General features: G+C 40.7%; 2 protein-coding genes across 9 annotated transcripts in view; one reads left to right on the forward strand and one right to left on the reverse strand.

The window, feature by feature from the left end:
• Window position 1: 1 nt before the first annotated feature.
• Window positions 2-587, reverse strand: LOC131677368 (large ribosomal subunit protein mL55). The gene is made up of 2 exons (XM_058957130.1): window positions 269-587; window positions 2-213 (listed from the first exon to the last, which is right to left on the reverse strand). Exons 1-2 carry the CDS (start codon window positions 443-445, stop codon window positions 67-69), a joined length of 324 nt encoding a protein of 107 aa, XP_058813113.1. The 5' UTR covers window positions 446-587; the 3' UTR covers window positions 2-66.
• A 12,135-nt stretch (window positions 588-12,722) lies between these two features.
• Window positions 12,723-26,920, forward strand: part of LOC131677369 (cystinosin homolog) — a 42,931-nt gene continuing 28,733 nt past the window's right edge. For 2 of the 8 annotated variants that reach the window (XM_058957131.1, XM_058957140.1), the window contains exons 1-2: window positions 12,723-13,134; window positions 14,765-15,063. The gene's annotated coding sequence lies outside the window, so the exon portion shown is untranslated. Of the gene's footprint in view, window positions 13,135-14,736; window positions 15,064-26,920 lie in introns of all 8 variants that reach the window. The other 6 variants (XM_058957133.1, XM_058957132.1, XM_058957134.1 and 3 more) reach the window with 6 other exon arrangements.

The following is a 26,920-nucleotide window of genomic DNA, read 5'->3' on the forward strand; positions in this document are numbered from 1 at the left end:
GTTTCCAATATGTTTACTCTACCTTTATTAAATCAATGTACACACTACCAGCTACCGACGTCCACCTTACTTCTTTTTAATGAAATTCACGTACTTCCTAGCGTTGAAATTATCCTCGACTTCATCCTCAATGCGGAGAATTTGTTTCGGTTTCCGCTTCTCCAGTCGTGCCTTTCTGTCCGCTTCCGATAAGAGGCTCAAATCTAGTGGGAGCTGCAAAACGCGATCATTAGTATTATAGCGAACCCAGTCCCTGAACTGGACAAACCTTGATGATTCTTCTCGGTTCGTGATAATTCACATTAATTGTGGCTCCGTTCGGAAGCACCACCATCGTCGGGTAGCGTCTTGCGTAAATGCTGCGATGTACCTTAACCACTGCGGCAGTGTTGGAGGAAAGCATTCGTGATCCAACTGGAACCAGTACCGCTAGCTTTCGAAGCATGTTTACAGGCGAGTTTCGGGTGAAAAGACTGGATTTTCTAAACACGAATAATTGAATAATAAACACAACAGTTACATGTGAATATTAAAATAAGTCAAATCAAAACATTGCGTTGAGTCTGTGCTGCAGGTGAGCTCCAGTGAGTGTCACCCGGCCTGATTGGCTTTGACAGCTCTCGGATAACGTTTCTCTTTGTATAACAGTTTAGGGTAAATGCATTTATTTTCAACGATTGTATACTATTCCCCCGAAAATCATTCCCCAGAAAGTCATTCCCCAGAATTCCACTCCCCAGAATATCATCCCCCAGAATATACTATTCCCCAGAAAGTCATTTCCCAGAATGTACCGTTCCCCAGAATTCCATACCCCAGAATGGACCATCTCCCAGAAAGTCATTCCCCAGAAAAGTTTAACTTTTTTTGTTGATTTGATCTTTTCAAACGTACTACAGTCGTGATTCGCTGGTTCGACACTTTAACTGGACCGCTTTTTAGTTGGACCTCCGCTTGTTGGACCATTGTCCAACTAAAAAGCATCTGAACGTCAAAATCTCGTGTAAAATTTACTTTGACAATCAATCTGGCAATGTTTAGAGATGTGAACAGATGCATTTACACTGCCAACATATTCCTTGGAAAGTTTTTGACATTTGTCAGTCCGTCCCCACACTATCAGGGTGGGTTGCTGGGGAGTTACGGCGGGTTTCCTAGAACAATGTTTCAATAGCCTATCGCTCGCCAGCATGTATTTTAACACGCCTAGCCGCCATTTCGTTTACTGGGTCCAACTAGCGAATCAAATTCGTTAGTTGGATAAGGCTGTGGCCCAACCAGCGAATCACGACTGTACTCGTTCCCACTTCCATCGAACTACATTCTTCGATTCGGTCACATTTGAAATGATTTGCATTGTGTTGAAACCGGAAGTTAGGATGACATTATTTATTCCGAATTTAAATAAAGAATAGCTGACTTTCCCGAAAAACCATTCAACAGAAACTAAAATACCGAAGTGTTTTCCCCAGAAAGAACTATTCTCCAGAAAACCATATCCAGAATGAACCAATGCTCATAAGTTCATTCCACAGTTATAACCATTTCCCAGACATTTTTTTGAAGTGGGAAATTCTTTTGATAAAAATCGAAACATTTTTTCAGTGTATTGGCCATATTGCTCCCCTCGAAAAGTGCACTGGTAGCAGCATTAGACAATAGCAATATTTTTACTTTTCTTTTAATAATATAAGCATACATATAGGACGAATCGCAAAATTCAGTACAGGTGTGTTTTTCAGTGCCATTTAACAACAACCATAGAAAGCGGTAGCCCCCTTTCTAGGATCCAAAAGAATGAAACAGTGTTATGTAAGTAAGGTTATTTGGCGAAACCAAAACTTTGTACATTACCTAAGTCAAGGAACTGATGCATGATGCACGATGTTAAGCTGGTACGGATAAGCCGTCGAAAGCGGCGGCTCCTCCCAAAAATATCATTGCACCAATTCGGCCAAAACACTAGCTACACCTTTTATACACGATTCCAACCACTCATTTACAAATTAGTCAACCCTCAGGCCCAGGAGCAATTGGTATATCTCCGTATACTTGTGCATATGTCAGTGGCGCCATAATCGGAAATGCTATAACAGTCCCAACTAGTAATATATTCAATTCAAAATGATTGCTAACATTGACGAATAATTGTTGTCGAGTATTATGTCTGTAACTCTGTGGTATAAGTACCATTTGGCGTAAGGTATGAAAATACTTTTGAATGTATTTAGTGCAACCTGTTTGAGTAAACCGTACATTTGTGTACGAAACATTCCCAATACAAAAGAAGTTTTTAGATAAATGCTCTAAAAACCCACGAACCCATTTGTCAAAATATGCATTCATTTCGATTTTAATATGGATTCAACCTATCAACATATATGTTTGAATAAACCGGGCAGACGAAAAGATCACAAGTTTGCGTGCAAGAATTACTTGGCGTACAAATTCAAAGAACTGCTCATGTTTGAAAGAAGGAACCAAGTCCTATGTTCGAGTAAACCGGTTATACGAGAGGATAACAGGTTTGCTTGCGAGAGGCCGCCGCTTTCGACGGCATATCCTCAGCAGCTTAACACCGCATAGTTCCTTTAATTAGGTATGCGTAAACCTTTGGCTTAACCACAAATAATGACCCAGCAAACCACTAAGCACTAAAGTAAGCAGCATATTGACTATATAAGAGCTGTCCAATGTTTATAAGCTTTATATGGGCTTCTCAAATGTTTATAAGCTGTATATCAGCTTTGCAAATGTTTATAAGTTGTATACAAGCTTTGCGAATGTTTATAAGCATTACGAGCATTATGCATTAAAATAGACCGTATATGGGTATATGAAGCTATACTTTAGAGCCTAAAAACCCTGTAGTTGTAAGCCGTAAGCGGTAGTCAGCGATGCCGTTATAACGCCGTTAATGGTTGACATTTCTATTAATCAAAAACAATGAAGTCCAAATCAAAACAAATATGATATGGCGCACTTTGTAAGCACAAAAAAAAGTTTGTCGGCCTAGGAGTCACAAACAAATTAAAGGGAATCAAATCTTCGAGCCAGAAAATGATAGTAAACTGCGATGAATAAATTTTAGTTTTGTGTAGGAAAGGAGGTAGTTTTAAAAAAAATATTCCCAAAACCATGCTTTTATTCGTCAGTGAGTGAAATCAACTTCTAATCAAAACAAAAATCGTTCGATTTAAGAACGACAATATCATTCATATAACCAAATGTCCAAATGGATCAAACAGCAAGCGCACTGGAACAACTTTATCCCCATAGCTTCTAGAAGCATACGTTCGAGCCTGGATCAAACGCTGTATTGAAAAAAGTTTAAACACATGTGGTAGATAGATAGAAAGAAAAACAACTTTTCCTCCATTTTCATTTTGTTTTTTTTCTCAACCAGTACACAAATTGTTTTGATATTCCTCCATAGACGCGGTACAAAGTGTGAGTAGGCTGTATATCAGCCGAATATTTCGCAAAAAATGGCTTTTGAACAGCACTCATGTACAATATGATGCCTATAAGCTCAGGTACCCTTGTTCTATACGCGGCTATAGAACCGATAACTTTTCTGGGGAATGGGGCATTCTGGGGAATGACTTTCTGGGGAATGGGACATTCTGGATAATGGTTTTCTAGGGATTGGTACATTCTGGGAAATGTCTTTCTGGGGAATGGTACATTCTGGGGAAGGGAATTCTGGGGAATGGCTTTCTGGGAAATGGCTTTCGGGGTAATGGTATACAACCATTTTCAACATAATTTATTTTCAAGGTAGCAATAAAAAATTTCCTGACGTTATATTTTAACCGTTGAGAGTCCAAATGTGATACATTCTTTAAAAAAATCACTGCTCTATATTGTATTAACGTGTTTGAGGTTGAGCTTGTGTCCGCTCTTGGTTATAACTCCGCCATTGATTGATTCGCAAGGGGCAAACTCTAAGCGAATTTTTTATTCAAATTACAAATGTTCGTTCCAATCGAGTATCTAGATGCTAACATGGATTCATTCGGCTGAATACATCACGAAAACGATATGTTCAAATCTTCCAGTTTCAATATATACAACCTTTTTAAATTGTATGAATTACCATAATTCCATCTATCTTGGAAAGTCAACTGGAAAATATCGTCAAGACAGCAATCCAAGCTTGGAACAACGGGTTAAACATGTCCAATTTAAGCATACAATTTTTACGTTCTCTACCGAAAAGGACAACAAGAATGAAAAAAATAATATGCACGTAGCAAAACCCATTTAAGGTAAATTCAACATTAAATCACAAAAAAACAACTCTGCATAGACCGAATGTTTTTATCCAGTTTTATGATTTGGGCTTAACTGATTCTTACAGCGAAAAAAGTCCGTATTTTACATTTAAATTGTTATGCGGTTATACGTTAGTCGCGCTCTAGATTTTCCCACATACTCGTGAAACTTGCTGAATTCTTTGTTCATCACTGTTCATCGTTATCCGTACGCCACATCGCTCAGTACTTTGTTGACCAACTACATACTCTGAACTTCTATGAAGCGCCTACCAACCGGTGAATTTGAATCAGTGATCTAGAAAATGTTCAACACTCGATGAGCTTCTATTTCAATAAAAATAACACTAACCTACTGCTCGATGGCGAGATATACCCATAGCTTTCCGACAGAAACGAGTCGTAGTTTTCCAATACTTTTCTCGGCTTCCTGGGGCTGCGAAACACTGTCGGCAGAAGTTGCAGGTTAGCAGCAAATGTGCCGCATTATGCACATCATTGGTGTCTTATCTCGTTCGGCTAAAGGCTAAGTATCATGTTCAATTCATGGATCATTTAGCGGTAGGGTAACTCGTTCCTATCAAGTGGTGAGCGCTGTCGAATCTGTAGGGCTGAGTCAGTCATTCTAAAGGAGTAGAATGAGCCATGGAGACGTTCTTCGTACGTTTTACGTCTTTATTATTTGTCCTTGATTCAATGGCACACTTTCGTGAAATCCCTACAGACAACAAAATTACGTTCCTGTTCACCGCACATTTTGCCGCGTTGTTATGGTAATTTATGCCCCCTTGTTGTAGTGCATTTTATCCCAGAACAGGTACGTTTTGGCCCGCATATTTTTCAAAGAGTAGTTTGGAATGATTTTGAAAAATTGCATATTTGACGCGTTTTCGAATATTTTGCAAAGCGTTATGATTGCGATTACAGAGGCAAATGTTGGCTTCATGATACAATTAATTAAATTCTATTGCTAAGTTGCTGTCAATTAATGTTCTATTGCAAAGTCGCTGCCGCTCAGTCGGCTTGGAATTGGGCATAGCCCCAATGTTTGAGTAAATCGGGGAAACGAGTGCTACACAGGTCCCTCTACGTCCGGCGGATCCTTGTCCTCGGCAATGCGGCCAAGCCGCTTCACACTAGCTTTGCTGCATAGTATCACCGGCACTATGTCTTCGTTACATTATTACGCATCACTCTTTTCCTAACTTTAGTAAAACATTTTCAATTTCTGCTCGCCTTCGGTTTATGCAGGGCCAAGATATATAAATTTAGCAAAAAACCGCAATTAAAAAAGACCTCTTTCACTGAACTAGACAAAACAGGAACTAAACTATACATTTACCCATATATACCCTTAGGGGATCCTTTTCATTCCATCTTCATGCTACCCTGAACAGGTCGTTAGGCTCTTATATCATACGTTTATTTGGATAATCATATGTGTGTCGAGAAGTTAGATACAAAATAGTAAAAACCTGAGACGAGAAAAGGAAACAATCGAACGTCGAATGCAGCCAGTCCATTTAAAAAATGTGAGACAGAAAGAGTGGCTATGTGAGACAAAAGATAAAATGAACAGAAAAAAGAAGAACACACCCCATAGAAAATTTGACAGTTGTGAAATTTCCCAGTCGACCGACTAAATCGGGTGCTTCGAGGTCGACCGATTAGTTAACCGACTAAGTTGGGTTTCGTCGGTAAACAATATCCGTCGGCATATTTATCGCCAGATTTAATCTGTGTAAATCTGGTTCCTGTTTTAAACTACCAAGTAATCGACCGCTTTAGCAAATACAAATACATATTTGTATTTGGCTTTAGTATAGGTTGAAATAGACCGATTTCAACAGATTTCGACGGTCATACTTAATCGGTTGTCGCGTCGGCAGACTCCCATGTTAAAGTCCCATAAGGGTCGGTGCAACAATCGACCGATCAATTCTCGACAAACATATGATTACGGCCTAAAAGCCAACTGTCAAAATCGACTTTGAATGGAAATTCCGGACAAACCGTTACACGCCAACCACAAATGTTGGTAGTAAACGAAAGAGAAAAGTTTTCTCTTTCGTAAACTGTTGTGAACTGTGTGCGACTAGTAACGGTTTGTCCGGAATTTCCATTCAAAATGGATTTTGACAGTTGGCTTTTAGGCCGTAATCATATTTTTGTCGAGAATTGGTGGTATAGTCGGCAGATTGTGCCGACGCAAGCCGATTTAGTCGGTGGGAAAATCGGTAGGATTTTCTATTGGGCACCTATTCGCAGGTCCCGTCCCAGATAAAAAGAATCTCGATAAACATATGATTACGGCTTAAAAGCCAACTGTCAAAATTCACTTTAAATGGAAATTCCGCACAAACCGTAATCCCCAAATCACAGATGTTGGCAGTAGATAAAAGAAAAAAAAATTCTTTATCGGTTACTGCTATTTACTGTACTAAGCCAGTAACGGTTTGTCCGAAATTTCGTTTCAAAGAGAATTTTGACAGTTGGCTTTTACGCCGTAATCATATGTTTGTCGAGGAATGTATTCTGTCCAACATGAGTCAGTGACCTTATGGATTTCAAGCGCTTAAATCTTGAGCATTTTTTCAAAACGTCATATCTGCAATGAGTTACTCTGTTTACTTTCTCTTCTGTTAATAATTCGGTCACTTTAACATTTGAGAGGCTGAGAGCAAGAGTGGGTTAAAAATTCGCTGCGAGCAAAAGCGGTATACGTTTTATTTAGAGCAAAACCGGTTTAAGTACCAGTCAGAGCAGAAATGGGACAAAAAAACCTTAGCGCAAAAGTGGGTTAAAAAGATATACCACTTTTGCCCTGAGAGGATATATATTCCATTTTTATTCTAAGAATGTTTTCAAAAATGATTTATCACCAATCAAGGAAAACCATCATCAATATGGGTATCATTTGAAAGGAAGTGGTTAGTAGATATGGGAAATCGATAATTACGCCATTTTGAATTCCAAGATGGCGACTTCCGGTTACCACAAAATGGTAAGAACCACTATCAATATGGGTGTCATTTGAAAGGGGATGGTGAGCAGACATAGAAAATTGACCACCACCGCCATTTTGAAATCCAAGATGGCGACTTCCGGTTACCACAAAATAGTGAGAACCACCATCAATATGAGTGTCATTTGAAAGGGGATGGTGAGCAGACACCGAAAATTGACCACCACCGCCATTTTGAAACCCAAGATGGCGACTTCCGGTTACCACAAAATAGTGAGAGCCACCATCAATATGGGTATCATTTGAAAGGGGATGGTGAGCAGACATCGAAAATTGACCATTACCGCCATTCTGAATTCCAAGATGGCGACTTCCGGTTACCACAAAATAGTGAGAAGCACCATCAATATGGGTGTCATTTGAAAGGGGATGGTGAGCAGACACCGAAAATTGACCACCACCGCCATTTTGAAATCTAAGATGGCGACTTCCGGTTACCACAAAATAGTGAGAACCACCATCAATATGGGTGTCATTTGAAAGGAGATAGTGAGCAGACACCGAAAATTGACCATTATCGCCATTTTGAAATCCAAGATGGCGAACCACCATCAATACGGGTGCAATTTGAAAGGGGATGGTGAGCAGACACCGAAAATTGACCATTACCGCCATTCTGAAATCCAAGATGGCGACTTCCGGTTACCACAAAATAGTGAGAACCACCATCAATATGGGTGTCATTTGAAAGGAGATGGTGAGCAGACATCGAAAATTGACTTTCACCGTCATTTTGAAATCCAAGATGGCGACTTCCGGTTACCACAAAATAGTGAGAACCACCATCAATATGGGTGTCATTTGAAAGGGGATGGTGAGCAGACATCGAAAATTGACCTTCACCGCCATTTTGAAATCCAAGATGGCGACTTCCGGTTACCATAAAATAGTGAGAACCACCATCAATATGGGTGTCATTTGAAAGAGGATGATCAGTAGACACCGAAAATTGATCATTACCGCCATTTTGAAATCCAAGATGGCGACTCCCGGTTACCATAATATAGTGAGAACCACCATCAATATGGGTGTCATTTTATAGGGGATGGTCAGCAAACACCAAAAATTCACCATCACCGCCATTTTAAAATCCAAGATGGCGACTTCCGATTATCACAAAATAGTGAGAACCACCATCAATATGGGTGTCATTTGAAAGGAGGTGGTTAGCAGACACCGAATATTGATCATTACCGCCATTTTGAAATCCAAGATGGCGACTTCCGGTTACCACAATATAGTGAGAACCACCATCAATATGGGTGTCATTTGAAAAGGGGTGTCAGTAGATATCGGAAATTGATTATTACGTAATTTTGAAATCCAAGATGTCGACTTTCAGTTACCACAAAATAGTGAGAACCACCATTAATATGGGTGTCATTTAAAAAGGATCAGTAGACATCGGAAATCGATTGTTACGCCGTTTTGAAATCCAAGATGGCGACTTCCGGTAACCACAAAGTAGAGAGAACCATCATCAATATGGGTATAATTTGAAAGCGAGTGTCAGTAAATATCGGAAATTGATTATTACGTCATTTTGAAATCCAAGATGGCGATTTCCGATTACCACAAAATAGTGAGAACCACCATCAATATGGGTGTCATTTGAAAGGGGTGGTCAGTAGACATCGGAAATCGACAATTAGGCTATTTTGAAATCCAATATGGTCACTTCCGGTTACCAGAAAATAGTGAGAACCATCATAAACATGGGTAACGTTTGAAAGGGAGTGTTCAGTAGTAGCCGTTTTAGATCCGATTTTCTTTCACTGCAAACATTACATTGCAACAACATGGTTTTATGCCTAAATGATCGACAACGACCAACCTGCTCTCGTTTACAACATATGTACTCGATGGATTTACTGACGAATTGCGAACCGATGCTATTCACATGGATCGGTTCGGCCTTCGACAAAATCAACCATGATGTCGCAATAGCGAAGCTGGGCAAACTCGGTATTCATGGACAACTTCTGCGTTGGTTCCTCGATGGAAGGCAATTCCAAATCAGCATGAAGGACTGCCTATCTGCACCATTCTTCACTACATCCGGCATCTCAATAGGTAGCCATCTCGGTCCATTAATTTTCCTCCTCTACTTTAATGACATCAATATTAAATTACAAGGACCCCGCCCTTCTTTCGCCCATGATATGAAATTTTTTCGACAAATACGGGATAAAACCGATTCCGAGTTTCTTCAGAGTGAACTGGAGAGCTTTAGTACGTGGTGTGACCTAAACAGAATGGTTTTACATCCGAGTAAATGCTCAATCGTTACGTTCACTCGGAAACGCTATCCGATTCAGTTTAACTACCATTTATTCGACTCGAGCATTCCAAGACACTCTCACGTCAAGGGTGGTGGAGTCATCATGGATGCAGCACCACACACTTCATACTTCGTGGATGAGGCATGAAGACACTAAAGATAAAACAACCCAATGCAAGAGCATGGGAGGTATGAGCCTAGAAGCGCAAGAGCATGGGAGGTATGAGCCTAGAAGCGACTGGGCCCACTATATGTTGGATACTGTCAACGTCTGTACATCAACATACGGATGCCACCCCCTGGATAAGAATGATCGACCCGCGCGAAATTAAAATTTTGTGATTGTTACTCGCATCAACAAAAAATATTATATATGCCATTCCATATTAATTTTAGTGGTTTTAAAATAGGTTATATGAGGAAAAAAGCGAAAAAATGCTAATTTTCAATAAACTTGCTTTTGGTTCACTTCAATCCATTTTTGGGTTTATTAATATTCCTTGGATCTTCAAATTTTAAAGGTGTATGAAATGACACCCATACTGATGGTGGTTCTCACTATTTTGTGGTAACCGGAAGTCGCCATCTTGGAATTCAAAATGGCGATAATGGTCAATTTTCGGTGTCTGCTGATCATCCTCTTTCAAATGACACCCATATTGATGGTGGTTCTCACTATTTTATGGTAACCGGAAGTCGCCATCTTGGATTTCAAAATGGCGGTGAAGGTCAATTTTCGATGTCTGCTCACCATCCTCTTTCAAATGACACCCATATTGATGGTGGTTCTCACTATTTTGTGGTAACCGGAAGTCGCCATCTTGGATTTCAAAATGGCGGTGAAAGTCAATTTTCGATGTCTGCTCACCATTCCCTTTCAAATGACACCCATATTGATGGTGGCTCTCACTATTTTGTGGTAACCGGAAGTCGCCATCTTGGATTTCAAAATGGCGGTGAAAGTCAATTTTAGATGTCTGCTCACCATTCCCTTTCAAATGACACTCATATTGATGGTGGTTCTCACTATTTTGTGGTAACCGGAAGTCGCCATCTTGGAATTCAAAATGGCGGTAATAGTCAATTTTCGGTGTCTGCTGATCATCCTCTTTCAAATGACACCCATATTGATGGTGGTTCTCACTATTTTGTGGTAACCGGAAGTCGCCATCTTAGATTTCAAAATGGCGGTGGTGGTCAATTTTCTGTGTCTGCTCAACATCCCCTTTCAAATGACACCCATATTGATGGTGGTTCTCACTATTTTGTGGTAACCGGAAGTCGCCATCTTGGAATTCAAAATGGCGGTGGAGGTCAATTTTTGGTGTCTGCTCACCATCCCCTTTCAAATGACACCCATATTGATGGTGGTTCTCACTATTTTGTGGTAACTGAAAGTCGCCATCTTGGATTTCAAAATGACGGAAATGGTCAATTTTCGGTGTCTGCTGATCATCTCCTTTCAAATGACACCCATATTGATGGTGGTTCTCACTATTTTGTGGTAACCGGGAGTCGCCATCTTGGATTTCAAAATGGCGGTGAAGCTCAATTTTCGATGTCTGCTCACCATCCCCTTTCAAATGACACCCATATTGATGGTGGTTCTCACTACTTTGTGGGCACCGGAAGTCGCCATCTTGGATTTCAAAATGGCGGTGAAAGTCAATTTTCGATGTCTGCTCACCATTCCCTTTCAAATGACACCCATATTGATGGTGGCTCTCACTATTTTGTGGTAACCGGAAGTCGCCATCTTGGATTTCAAAATGGCGGTGAAAGTCAATTTTAGATGTCTGCTCACCATTCCCTTTCAAATGACACCCATATTGATGGTGGTTCTCACTATTTTGTGGTAACCGGAAGTCGCCATCTTAGATTTCAAAATGGCGGTGGTGGTCAATTTTCGGTGTCTGCTCACCATCCCCTTTCAAATGACACCCATATTGATGGTGGTTCTCACTATTTTGTGGTAACCGGAAGTCGCCATCTTGGATTTCAAAATGGCGGTGAAGCTCAATTTTCGATGTCTGCTCACCATCCCCTTTCAAATGACACCCATATTGATGGTGGTTCTCACTACTTTGTGGGCACCGGAAGTCGCCATCTTGGATTTCAAAATGGCGGTGAAAGTCAATTTTCGATGTCTGCTCACCATTCCCTTTCAAATGACACCCATATTGATGGTGGCTCTCACTATTTTGTGGTAACCGGAAGTCGCCATCTTGGATTTCAAAATGGCGGTGAAAGTCAATTTTAGATGTCTGCTCACCATTCCCTTTCAAATGACACCCATATTGATGGTGGTTCTCACTATTTTGTGGTAACCGGAAGTCGCCATCTTAGATTTAAAAATGGCGGTGGTGGTCAATTTTCGGTGTCTGCTCACCATCCCCTTTCAAATGACACCCATATTGATGGTGGTTCTCACTATTTTTTGGTAACCGGAAGTCGCCATCTTGGATTTCAAAATGGCGGTGAAGGTCAATTTTCGATGTCTGCTCACCATCCCCTTTCAAATGACACCCATATTGATGGTGGTTCTCACTACTTTGTGGGCACCGGAAGTCGCCATCTTGGATTTCAAAATGGCGGCAATCGTCAATTTCCGATGCCTATTGACCTATACGGATCCTATATTACACGATTTCTAAGGCATCGAAAAATTTAATAAAATTTCATTTCCCACAAGTCCGAATAAGAAAATTCTGATTCTTTACTTAGCGCAAAAATGGGTTAATATTCTATACCAGTCTTGCCCTGAAAATTTTGTCGAACCATTTTTGCGCGAATTAATATTTGATCCACTTTTGCCTGAGGTGTGATGACTATACCATTTCTGATCTAACAGAATATTTTAACCCACTTTTGCTCTGAACAAAATTTTAACCCACTCTTACTCTCAGCCTCTCATTTATCCCTCAGCTCTTTGCATAATATGCTAGCTAAAACCACCGTCTTTCGATCTGTACTGTAAAATAAGTGAAAAGTGTTATAGTGACGCCGTAAAAATCGAAAGAGAAAGTATAAACAGAGAGTAACTCATTGCAGATATGACGTTTTGAAAAAACGCTCAAGAAATGACTTTCGAACAGTTTGGGCACTCACATCGATTGTCAAGTCATGTATATTGTCATATTAGTGTGCGTGACAATCAATCTTCGGATTTTTAGGTCGGTGTTTTGACGATAAAATTGATAGTGACCAAAACAAAACAAGTCGCGGTGTGTATAATATATGGATTATGGAACAACGCCCCCTTATTGATGTGCAAAAAGTGATTGTCGTTGATAATCCTAAATAGATCATCATACTTCTAACGACAGAATCTATTGAAGTGTAATATGTGTACCTGCGAAAACTGATCGTTGATACTGTGAAAAGTCAGAATTTTGTTGGCTTCTCTCCACTACTGGTGATTTCGCTGCTTACGAGGTATGGTAAGCAAGTTATATTGTGATAAAAAAGTGAAAAAAATGCAACAATCACCTGAATGCGATTTTAACGCAATGAGGTTGTGAAAATCTGCCAATGCTTGAAATTCCCTGCCTGTAAGTAACATGTCTGTCGTGAATGAGATGGTGATCGCGGGTAGGCTGAGTTTCCAAACATGCGAGGAAATTGCTATTCTGAGGCCTGGTCAATAACGCTGAAGAAGAATAGGATATATAATCTATTTGTAAATGCCAAAAAAATTCCTCAGGGTTAAATTTCTAAGAGTTAAATTTGCCGATTCTACTTTACCTTACCATTTAGGCAAAAGCCGTGGTGGACTTTGCCATCCCCAGTCTATTCAATCCACGACCTTTCCGACGACTAATTTCATTTGATCATGTATTCTCACCCGTCCAAAAATGTTCAGGTTTTTTAATTCGATATCGAGCCTGTGAAAGCTATATCAACAACATTTAAGAACATTATAACCATATGTCTACACCCTGACCCACCAACTTTTCTGAAAAGTAATAATTAAAATATCCATTTTTCCTTGACTTGATACAAAGTTTATGTAACTGGTAAGTTTTCGTTCTACTGATAAATAAATTGCAAATTAAGAGTTTTCAGGTTTCAACAACATTCAAGCACCCCGTTCGACCAATTAACATCCTATCATGATCTGGCTCGACAACTCTTCACAACTTGTCCTACTATCGCCCGCTCGTTTGAGTTGAATCTTCAACGCAAGCGACCGAGACTTGCAACCCCATCGCGCAAGATAAAAGTGCTGATGCCGCCTCGGCGGGTTGGCTATTTTCTTTTTGGCAAGGTTTTCGCCTAATGGGAGGGTCACACCAGATGTAGAATTTGCACAGAATCTGACGCAACAGCAGTAGGAAGTTACCGTGTTACCTACCTTAAAGATATAGTAAAGATGGATTTGAATTCGTTCGACTTTGGTTATTGTTTCGAGACATGAATATGCCCCAAGAAACTAAAACAGATTTTTGCTTAGTCACTGAATTTTTTTTTTGCCAAAATCTAATCGGCTGTCGAGTATGACTTGCGCATTTTTCTATTCTGAAATATAATCAATATTTTCACTGGAGTCGATGCCAGAAGATATAAGTTTAAGAAAGCTGAATTAGAATCTTGATTTTCGCTTACTCTACCGCCGAAAGGATGCCAACGATATATTAAAACACGGTGTATCAATGCAGAATGTAAGCTCGCAGCAAATTTAGTGAAACAAGAATGTGTTTCCCATGAACTTGGTAAATCCTGTCATGAAATGTTAGGTTTTCGAAAACAAAACATTTGGCTAACATTCATTTTCTTATTTTTTTGTTACGTGTAATTTTTTCATCATTGATATTTGCTTTGCACCTCCCGGCAATCTTCCTCCGGGTTCTATTCCCCCCGCACACATTGTATCCCAAAACGTCATCAATTGGTTCCAATTAGGGTATTCTACACGCAACGTTTCTGCGGCTGCCATTACGGCAAGCATTTGACCTCTTTGATTAATGCCCGTCAATCTCGAGAGACCGCACTCAACTAGTTGCGATCGCCTATTCTTAGAATCTGCTGACACGGGGATGACCTCGCGAAAAAAGAACCCTCTCCTCTCCTAAGACTCCCCTCCCGTATTGCGATCACCATCTCTTCCGTGGCTTATGCTCGACGCATAATTGCAATTACTCAAACTAATCAAGAAGTTAAATGGTCTGCGGGGACGCGAAGCAATTAGCTTAATCGAGTCGTGCCGGTTGTCGTCTTCGTCTTGTATCTTGTCTATTTCGTCAAAGTCGAAGCCGGCCGGCTTGCTTTGCCTCCTCGTCGTCGTCGTCGTCATCATCGTTTCGTCTCTTGCGGGAACGATCAATGTACGGTATCCAGGAACTGGGTAGCTGGGTTGCCCTCGAGAGTTGCAGTGAATGAAGTGCAGTGTTCGTTCCGGATGTAATCTTTATGGGAAAGTGAAGCTCCTGTCAGGCGGCAATATATGCGTACGAGGAAGCACAGTAAAGGAATTTTCATGGGTGAGTACAATTATCTCTTTATTAAATAAATGTTCTTCTTTTGGATCTTTACTTTTTGATATTTTTGTGATATTGATACCCAAATTTCCCACGAAATTGTAGAAATATTATAGATGTACCATTATATAACAATAACAATTTAATGAGAAGTAAAACATGTATATATCCAAAACATTAAACTTCATAAAAACCAGGCGCTAGCATTATTTCAAACTCAACTATATAGTTTAGTACTGAGAAAAGTAAGCCACGATGAGGTTTGTTATTGTCTTCATAATAATGTGCTCAAATGCACTGATCGCAAATTCTTGTGAAATGCTAGTACGGTTTCTATGATGATTAATCTTCTAAAGCATGACGCTGCAAAAGTTTGTTTCTCACCCTTTCTGCCCTTTTCTGCAACCGGTGTAAACCTGCCGAATCATCGTAAAGTTGCACTTTCCGCTGATCGTGTCGTAATTGTAGCGGTATGTTGACGTGCAATGATGACGCATTCAACGATTAACACCTCGGTGCTATCCACGGCTAACAGAAAGTATATGTAAGCCGTGGGTGCTATCTATCACTGCTGATGCGTGGCTACAACAGTTGTTGGAACTCTAAACCTAAAGTTGGGGAATTGGTATCTTGATAAATAGAGCTGACTTATGATTTACTTCGGAGATTCCCTGTAAACTGTAGATGTACGAATGTAAACTTGCGACAGCGGGATTACGTATCCTCGAAACAACGGAAATATAGTTCATAAAACTGTTCTTCAGTGTTCAACAAACTCGCCTTCATCGCTAATTGAAAGAGCTAAAACCATTTCGTTAGCGACTTGTATATAGTTGCTATATTAAAGTGCCATACACGAGACGCATATATTTTCTCACTTTCGAAGCCCGGAATGGAGAAACTGGAACTACTAAAATTCGATCATTAAACTACACTTGCGTCAAGTGTCGCCCGAACAACTGCATCAAGAGTTCACGTGGTGTGAAATGCAGTTACCTGTTCTGCCGTTATACGCAGTGTTGTCCCATGTATGGGAAAACTCAGTACATGGGACAAATGTGCGTATAACGACTATGCAGTGCATGTTCGCTGATGGTGTGCGCTTTGATCAGCTGGACAGTTAACTGAATAAAACGTGTTAGAGTTACTCGCGCTGGGGATTACCAGTGTTTTTTTTTGTCAACCTAACAGAGGGAATCCCGGCCGGTAAGTTTGTCAAGAGCATCAAATGAACAGACTACGAGAAGGCGCAAAGCGCTAGTGTCTCTATGCATTTACTGGTCGAACCGTTGTGTGTTGCTCGTTTTTCATTACCTTGACATGACATGACCTAGGATACGTAAGAGCAAGACAATATCCGACCAGTGCTGGCAGCGGCATACGCCCTCTAGTAGTTATAATCGCTTTCGTATTAACAGGTCGGATCGCTATTAAATATTTAGCAATGACTCGTGACATCGGAATGCTTGTAGAACTGTGCCGAATTTCGATTCTACAAGCAAAAACGTACGAGAATGGCTTCTAGTATCCGGAATTTCGGTCCCTATAATAGACAATTTTAGATTTGTTGCTGGCAACTGAACATGGAAATTAGCTGATTTAATACATCTACTAAGTTTTATACCGGGCGAAGGTTGATAATAACTGGTATCCTGACGACTTTGGAACAGTATGATTAATTGATGCTGATGGCGTTCAATGTGGCGGACTACTGCAACGGGCCGGCGTCGGAATCTTTCTAGTGCTCAATTAAAACTGCGGATAACCAGATTTATCACGTGCTGTACGGAGCTTTACTCATCGGCGTGTACATTTATGTATGCCCTATTTATTGTAATCAACCTACAAACGGTAAAACAACTCCGCTTTACGCAAGCCAATTCCCGCAAACGGCAATCGAATCGAGCTTCGATCGGCCGATTGTCAACCTCAAACCGATTTCCCAGCTTTGCATAATAGTCATGTTTAAGTGCTAGAATAGCTATGCTGTATGAAGCCATAGTTTTAGTTTCTGATTGGTAAGGCTTCCTTGCAACACTGCGAAAGGAGTAACTTGATATCTAAGCGGTGCTTTATGCTGTGCTACATTTCGAAGAAACGTGTCATAACGCGTGTCCGCAGGAGTTCTGATGATAGATATTCCGTTGAAAAGAGTAACTGTGCATCAAAATCGGTATCTAAAATCAAGCGTACCATCGAATATCAATCATTTGATTGATTTTTCCTTGTCCTGATACTAGGTGTAAACCAAAAAAAAACACCGTATGCAATAAAATTACAATTACAATTTGACCTAGGCTCACTACAAAAAGAATACGGCTTTCGACTTTTTTTAGATATATTTCAATATAAATTCGTCAAAAGGGCGAAACCATCAAAATTAAAGTTTGTTTATAAATCTTATTCGCCCTTTTGCAAATTTAATATGGATTTTATCAATATTCGAATAATTCTAGAGAAAATTTTCAATAGGACGTAAGTAACAATGAGAGATTCGCTTTGGGGTCTTTCTCTTCTGTTCATTACTCGGTCATTTCAACATTTACTACTCTACTCTTTGCATAATATTCTAGTAAAAACCGTCGGCTTTCGATATGTACTGGAAAATTAGTGCAAAGTGTTGTAATGACGTCGTAATAAACGAAAGAGAAAGTAAACAAAGAGAGGCTCTCAATGTTACTTACGTCCTATTGAAAATTTTCTCTAGAATTTCAATGCTTTTGGATAATGCTAAGACAAGGTGTGACAATAGAGAGGGCCCTTTTTATTCCAATTTTACGCCTGAATGGTCCACCCTCTCGCAGGTTGATGGGATTGACGGTATTGTAAACATCATCAAGCCACAATAGATTCAATAGAGTTATCTAAATATAAGGACCTTCGCTCTTTTTAGTTTTTATTTGCACCAAGTTCTACTACTAGAGGTTAATTAGTTCTCATGTTAATAATCCACCAAACATTATGACTACTGAGGATTTGATTTATATAAGAAGCCCGCTTCAAGATGTTGATTACAATACACCTCGATAGTGGTGTGTCGAGGAGGCCGGGAGGGCTGATATGAGCTTTTTTTTCTGTTCTATACCTTTCCTCTATTTACCAGCTCATAACCAACAATCAACCAATAGCAAATAGATAATTGAGAAAGGATGTGCTATGTGTGGTGATTGGCTATTCAAGTATTAGTAGTGTTTGAAGTACTAATGTATGTCTCATGTGATGATCATAACTTCAGCTGTATCTTGTACCTATCTAATCTATTACGTCTCTCATATATTGTCTTTTATTTCTTCTTTTCGAGTCCTATACTGCCATTATACACCCGCCTTCAGCTGGGTCAACAAAGATGGTGATAGTGAACGTCTTAACACTCACACATTCTCAAATGCGGTCTCAAGCATGAACCTATAAAAAAGCCCTCGCGCACGCGGTTACGTATCGATCACGTCTACGTCTAGAAGTCTACCCTTGATCCTAGAAGCCTAGGTCCATGCCTTCAGCTGGACCAATTAAGAAAATACTCTCATACCTATTAGACAACACGTCTCATGGCGACATGACCGCGAACCCTATCGATATAAACGATCCCACTCTCTGCCAGAATTCTAACCGCGCACCGAAAATTCAATATCAGACTCACGGTTCGCGCGACCATTCAAGAGCACACGTTACAAAATCACGTCAGCGCACAAACGTTAGAGCCCCTCGCGATTTTCCAAGCAACCTACGCCCACGAACTCGCAAACGTGATTACACCCCGGTGATAAGGTGAAAATCTCAGCACTCATAAACTTAGCAACACAATCTCAAGCGTCAACCTACAAACTCCCGCGCTCGCGCCATCATGAATCGGGATCGTCCGAAAGTCTCTATCCTCGGTACTAACAATCTAGGTCCTTGTTAATTAATAAAAAAAAAATTGAAAAATAACTCCCATATCCACTAGACAAAACGTTCCATGGCGACATGATCGGAAACTCTAGTGATATGGGGTAACTCTCTCCCTGTCAGAATGTGATCCGTACACCGAAAGCTAAAGATCAGAATGACGGTCCGCGAATATATGAATGGCCGCAGGGTTTCAAAATCGAATTTATACACGCGAAGTCACATACGCGCGAGCACACGCGACAAACACGTCAACATACGAACGCTTAAGCCCTTTGCGATCATCTACGCACACCTATGCCCGAGATCGCGTAAACTTGATAACACTCCGGCAATTGTGTGAACGTTTTAGTACTTACGACGTTACAAACGCGGTCTCAAACACGAACCCGCAAACGCGCGCGATCATGAATCGGTCACGTCCGGAAATCTTTAGCCTTCATTCTAGCAATTTAGGTCCATACATTCAGTTGGATCAATCAAAAAAAAAAATAAAGCTCATATCCACTAGACCACGCGTTCTACGGCGACATGAATGGGAATTCTAATGATATGTAAAAACCCACTTTCTTCTGGAATCTGAACCGTACACCAAAAATTAAGTATCAGATTCACGGTCCGCGCGCGATCATTCTAGAACACATGCGAATATGCGAATGGCACACGGTTATCAAATAGAATTTATACACGCGAAGTTCATACACGTTAGCACACGCGACATACAAACGCACACGCGACATACAAACGCACACGCGACATACAAACGCACACGCGATCGAGCACGTTAACGTACAAATGTTCGAGCCCTTCGCGATGATACACGCGATCGCGAGTCCCTACGCCCGCACATACCTGAACCGTACAATGAATATCACATTCAGAATCACGGCCCGCTACAATTGGCCTAATGCAGTGTTTTATTGGGCGATATTGCCTGTCTCGTCTGCAAATTGTAGTATGTGATTCTGACGGGGAGCCCTTCCGAGAAACTAGCTCTACAGCTCCAGTAGGACAACTCTCGAAAAAAAAAAAAATTACGCCAGAATGGTCCAGCTCCTGATTGGTTGTTTCTGACTTTTTGCACCGTACGCAATGTTACTGCAAGGATAGTGAAATGATGGTTGGCAGTGTTGCTATATTTATAGGAAAAGATTGTCATTACTTTTGACAAATAAAATTATTATCGTTAAAAAAGTAAAAATGATTAAATTGAACAGAAATTGTGCGGCAAAGTGAAACAAGTATTTATCACGCATTTACCGTATATGTGGTTGATTAACTTTAACAAAAATAAGACAGAAACCACATCATAATCTAAAATTTTATCAGAAAATTGTTTCATCAAACCTTACTAAACACCCATGGCATGGAAAAACGGTGTGCAATAAAAATACAGAATATTGCCGGCATAAAATAAATCAACAAGAATCCATTTTTATTAATAAAAATAGCAACACTGTTCGGAAGATTTCGGCAGGGTGAAAATGTGCGAAAAGAAGAATGTCAAGGGAAAAATAAGAAGCCGATTGTCACGTCTTGTCTTAGGGATAATGTCGTTTGGTATACGGTCATTTGACATAAGAACGTTTCTAGCCAAATATTTTAAAAGGGCCCAACTGCACAATGTAAACATCTTTTTTTGCGTTCAAAATTATCTAACCATACACATACATAACGCAGCAATTGATTTTTTATTCAATTCTTTTATTTGATAAGGCACGTTTGCGTTTGCTTAAAGGTGCCAATTTTTTTGTTTTACATTTTGAATTTCTTAAAACTAGGGTATTACAAATTTATTTATTATTTTTTTTATAATGAAAGTAAAGAAATTTTACAGCTATCTTATACATATGTATACAAGAGTATATAATATATTATTCGTAAGATTAGGGGGAGGGGTCGTTTAGTGTGTTTTTATGGGCTGACCATGTGGCATGAAGCCATTTGGCATACAATCGTTCGGCATAAAAGTCAATTGACATAAAGCCAGCTGGCATAATGGTCATTTGGAATAACGGGCGTTTGGCATAACAGTCATTTGGCATAATGGTCATTTGATAGGGGAGGGAAAGCGGCTTAGCCACATTAGGCCGCGGAAAGTATTTTTTAAATTTGTCGGAAGCGGCAGTACTTCGCAAGAAAACCGGAAATCCACTCGTTTGCCCAGGTTACTCAAATATAGAGGTTATAGTTTGTTCACTTCCGACTAAGCGGGAGCGAAGCATGCCAGGAAAACGACGCTAGTATTTTAAAAATAGCGCAAAATGTTTAGAGTTACTCTACCGAAGATTATTTGCAAGCGATTGCCGCATTATTGGGTTCAAATGCCAAATAGCGTATTTCTTTTTGTTAGTAGTTATAAATATTGTATGTTATTATACGTTGCTGCATTTTTTTGTATTTTTGTAATTTATTTATATATTATCGTTAAATATAAATGATTGCAATATGATTTTTATTTGTCGATTTTGTAATTAATATTCCGTCCAAAGTAGTCAGTGCATTATGTAAAATAACCATTATGCCAAGTCATTCTTGTATGCCAAACGGCCATTATGCCAAATGACCTTTATGCCTAATGACCTTATGCCAAACGACTTTATGCCAAATGATTTTATGCCAAATAGGGTACAATCTTTACAACCATATTAAAACTAAGAATAACTAGAGGGAGTGGTTCAATTTTTTAAGTATATGAGGGGGGGGGGGGTTATTAGGACTATTATTTTTATGAGTAGTAGTACAGTTGGGCATTTCTTAACGAGATTATATACATTGAACAACTAAAACTAGAAAAGACAGAGGACAAATAAGTTTTGGAAAGATATTCAGGGGGTGGTAAACGCCTACATCTGGGTATCAGAGACAAGGAAGACAGGGTGGACAAAGCTGATAGGGGAGAGAAAGATATTATCTTTCAGTGTCCGGCATCGGGAAATCAAATGTACTCGGGCGGTCTTCATCAGGAAGCATCATGGGACGCCGGGCGGTCTTCCTCGCGCCGGCAGGGGTTCCTCCAGACGATTTCGTAGTACGGCTTCGATGCGGATCGGCAGCACACCGCGTTGCGGGTGTGAGGTTTTTTGCTGTAGGTCCCGTACTTGTTGGCTCAATCGACAGAGATGTTTCGTGTCAACTTGAAATCGCATCAAACCATCGTTGGTGTACGGTACAGGCGGAAGAGGGCACGTCTGAGAATGATAAGAAACATAATAGGGACAATCGGTTGCGTGAAATCTGTACATTGACGGTTTTCAGGAAGCTGTATGGGTGGGACATATAGAGTGTAACCCGTCCGGGTAACAATTATGCACTGGGTGGAAATATACCTATTTTTGAATATACACTCCCTAGAGTGTATTTGTTTACGTAAAATTATGCTCACCGCTGTTTTGTACTGTTCACGTAAAATTTGTAAATTTTTATATAGTTTCGGGTTTGTGAACGGTTTTGGTTGTACAGATAGATGTAGTAAATTTTGTTGAAGATTTGTTTATAAATAACATAGGGCTTAGATAGGCCACCGCTCTCAATCTTGCTGCAATAAGTATGCTGACTATGCTGCGCATCCGAATGACAGTTATGAGGCGAGGCTGTTGAAAGATTTGTTTTGGTCGTGAGGAAGGCGGCCATCGAGAAAAATTGTAGATAGTGATAGACCACGGACAAATACAGACGTCCCCGTTACACCAGTTCGGGACAGTTTCCAGCCACAATAGCCATGTGCGAAGTGCGCGAAAGTTATCCGTCGTAAAGGGCCTGGTCCATGATTTGGGCGCTCGTTTATTTTGTGGTGCTGGATCGCCGTCGGGGGAAGCTAATCAAGGAGATTTCGCTACCCCGGCAAACCGAAAAGGATCCAGACGCATCAAACCGCCCTCGCTGGGAAGGATAAGCCGAACGAGCCCTGCTCTCCTTCCCAGCTAATAGCCAAGGAGGGCGAAGCAGGGTAGACAACGGCTTCCCCTGGGAAGAACACTGCGGTGTCTTCCGGAATTCTTTACGGGGATCAAAGAATCCGGTGATTCGTCATCGCCGTCGCTAGGGAGGTTCTGACAAAGGAGTAAAGTTCACCTCCCTGGCTAATTGTTAAGGACCGCTGCTGGATCAGCCAACGACCAAAGGAGAACGCGGCCGTTATTCCGGCCGGTCGGAAGAAACCGTCCGCATTCCCGCCATCGTCAGCAGCAACAGACGGAAACGACCAGCGGTGGAGAGTGGTGTTTGTTTACCCTTTCGTTTGTATACGAAAATCTCAATATCTTGTAGAGGCGCCTAGGCCGCCCTGATAAGAAGGGTCCGCCGGGCAATTAGAACTCGAGTAGTGGGCAAACCCCTACTTACAAGAGGAGATCTCGGCTTGCCAGTACATCCCAAACCAGAATATTGGGTGATCTTTCTGAGGCCCGAGGAAGATCACCCAATGTCCCGGTTCTGACAATGTACTGGCAAGCCGCGATCTTCTCTATATGTCCCTCGAATACAGATTCCTAAAAATCGTCAATATACAGATTTATCTGTTCATATTATTTTTCTTATCATTCTCAGAAGTGTTGAGATCTGGTAGGCTAACAGTATTCGGCGCATACCCAGACAATATGTTCGATATCGTGATAACCGTTGGTACAAGTGCAGATACCGCTATATACGAGCGCAACACGTCGGAGCTGAGCGCCTAACGTGTAGTGATTGGGAATAAGCCGAGACATCAAACGAATGAAATTTCGACCCACATCCATTCCTCTGAACCATGGTTTCGTTGATACCTTCGAATAATATAATGTAGCCACCATCCTAACTTTCCATTGCTCCAAGATATCTGCCGACTTTTTAGCGTCCTTTGACGAGAGATATTGTAAAAATTCAATGAAGCAAATTGATCTTTCGTAAATATCACCGTCTTAAGCGCCCGCCTTAGCTAAAGAGTCCGTTTCTTCATAACCCGGGATGGAGCAATGCGAGGGAACCCAAATTAAGGTAATCTTGTACGATCTTACAGACAAAGCATTGTACGGAGAAAATTGATTCTTTGTTGGCTCTTCTGTTACAGACACCCCTAATGTGACATCCCTAGGTACCTTTAGAGTCGAACCAGACCCCGATATATTGGAAAGTTGAAACCTAAGACAATAGTTTGAACCACATTAATTCAAGCTGTAGTTTCGCTGGTTCGCGCTTCCTCGAAAATACGACTAGCTCAGTTTTTTTTCCGTAGAGAATTCGATACCTAGCTGGAGGGCCCAAGCAGACAAATTGTTCACGGTATCTTGCAATGGTCCTTGCGAACCGATAGCAGAGATCACACCATCCTCTGCAAGCTGCCTTAGCGTGTAGGAATTGACAAACCAATCGTCGAAGCCAGTCAGTAAAAATTGTAGAATAGAATAGGCTTAGACGTGAGGCCTGGGGAAGGCCTGTGTAGCTAATTCGTTATGTCGATAAATCACCATGTGAATAATGTATGTGTTTTTCTGCCAACAAGTTTAGCAAAAGGTTGTTTAAAATCGATGACCATACTGGTGCAGCTTCTCAGAAAGAATGCTGATAGAAACTGAATCAGAAGCCCCCTTAATATTCAAGAAAACTGATATTAGCTGCTCTTTACTAGCATAGACCATTTGAATTTCTGTTGAGAGCAACGCAGGACAATCGTTCGTACCTTTGCCTTTGCGAAAGCGTGTATGTGACAGTTAACCATTTGCTTCGACCCAGTTGTCGAGGTGAAACAATATCATTTTCTCGAACAACTTCCTGGTACATGACAGCATTGCAATCGGTCGATACGAGTTGTGATCGGAGGTTGGTTTTCCTGGTTTTTGAATGGTGATGACCTTCAATTGCTTCCAGTCATGAGGAACAATGTTACCATCAAGAAACTTATTAAAAAAAATCAACAAGCAAGTCTGGCAGATTTTTAAACAAATTAAAATTTGATTCTGTCTAGCTAGCAAGTGAGAACTCCACCATCGAAAAAGGTGCTTCGTTTGCGTTATCGTGAGGGTACGCGGCGCGGTAGATCTCCTGTGTCGGTGCGAAATTCGGGCAAATCTTCTTGACGAGATCGAATATCCAACAGTTTGAATATTCCACGCTCTTGTTAGTAGTGTATTGGTTACGCATACGCCGGGCCGTGCCCCAAAGAGTGCTCATCAATGTTTCTCTCGTTAGTACGTCAACGAACCTGCGCCAGTAATTGCTTTTCTTGAATTTCATCAAACTCTTCATTCACGTTTCTAACGTCTTGTACTGTTGCTATAGCTAGCGGGTAATTCGTCGTCCCGGAAGGTCTTACATGCGGCAGCCTTCTCCGGGTATACATCTGAGCACTCTTTGTCCCACAATGGGTTGGGAGACCGTCCGCAAAAGTTCGCGTCTGGTACGCGTTTAGTCTGAGCTTGAATCGATGTGTCGAGAGTCAAGCCGTCCAGGAACCCGTACTCTTCCTTAGGAGGAAACTCTTATGTGGACTCGATTTTGTCGGATATCGTGGACACGACCGGAAGCTACTTGCTTCGGTTTTGCACCAGTACTTCCTCAAGTAACTATTTTTAGAGAACCTTGAAGAGACATATTCTGGTCTTTTCAACGAAGCTTAGTTGAGGAAATGTTCCTCCTTTTTCTATTGCTTTTATGCACAGCAGATGTTCCGTCCTGGGGTACTAAACTGTCAAATTGATCAATTGCAACAACGGCCCTTTTGTATGGACTATCTATAGCAATCCCTCAATTATAAGAACATAGAAGTTTTCGTCCCTGCGCATCACACTTTATGTTGTTAGTAGATATGATAATAAGAGACCCACCATCTACATCCCCAGACGAGACCAGTAGAGGTACAGGTTTTGTGTTTTTTTACTTAATAATCTTCGTCAGAGGCCAAAATTTAGCACGATGATTCTCATGACAATCAACACACTTCGGTTCGATGTCATCGGTTTAGACTCAGTAGTATGATCCTTTGCACATCGGTGAAATCGTGCTTTCATGAGATAGTTTTTTGGGGTCGTCCCCATATCCCAGGTTGTTCATGCACGGAGTAACATCACGGTGATGTGGGCAAACGATTTTCACGACATGATGACTGGGAACAGGTCCCGAACGGCTTTCAAAGCAGTATTGTGTGTGCTACCTTTGACGAAGTGTATCAGAAACTGGTCGCGGAAGCTTCTGCTGTCAATTTCATTAGCCCGACGAGTCTTCGGGTAAACTGCTATTGATGAAAGCATATACAAATTCGGTAAAACAAAAAAAAAATACGGCATTCTTTCATTATGAAATGAATGTTTAAAGCACAGGTGCATGCTAATGCTGATTTCATTTTTGGATCGGAGTTCGTTCTGAACTAACATTTTTGTATGGCTCTTGTTAATATAAGAGCCAGCCTAGAGCGACTCGTTTCTAAAACCGAAGTCAGCATTAGTTTGGCGGAAAGCGAGTAAAGGCGCTTTAACCTAGGCTTAATGAGCCAGGGCTAGGTGTAAATACCTCTGTCCCATCCCAAAGGACCAAATGAGTGACATTAATCTTCTTAGCAAAGTTACTCCCAACGTTTCATTCTAACCCCCTATAAACTGAAACGGTCGGTACGGTTATCCTCGTTTCTTACTCATTCAAGTTTCAAAACGATTCGTTGGTTGAATGATTTATTAAATGAGTAATTCAATTACCGTATAATATTGAAACATCTTCAAACCCAACTCTGCACAGTAGGCCTGGCCGTTTTAATATTTGCGACATATTAAAATATGCTTCAAATATTAATGTTGACAAGAAAAACACTAAAGAATAACTGCGGTGTTTTCCAGGATGTTTTTCAATACTGGCTGTGTAAGGGTTAGAATAGAATAGAACAGCAGATGTTCCGTCCTGGGGTTCGGGATCATCTGAGCCGCATTCGTCAGTAGACACATTAGTGTAGATATTCGTAGAGACCAGTGGAGTAGCTATCTTTAGCATTTCTGCAAACGATCGA

This window comes from Topomyia yanbarensis, chromosome 1 (assembly GCF_030247195.1).
Source record: "Topomyia yanbarensis strain Yona2022 chromosome 1, ASM3024719v1, whole genome shotgun sequence".
NCBI classification, from domain to species: Eukaryota; Metazoa; Arthropoda; class Insecta; order Diptera; family Culicidae; genus Topomyia; species Topomyia yanbarensis.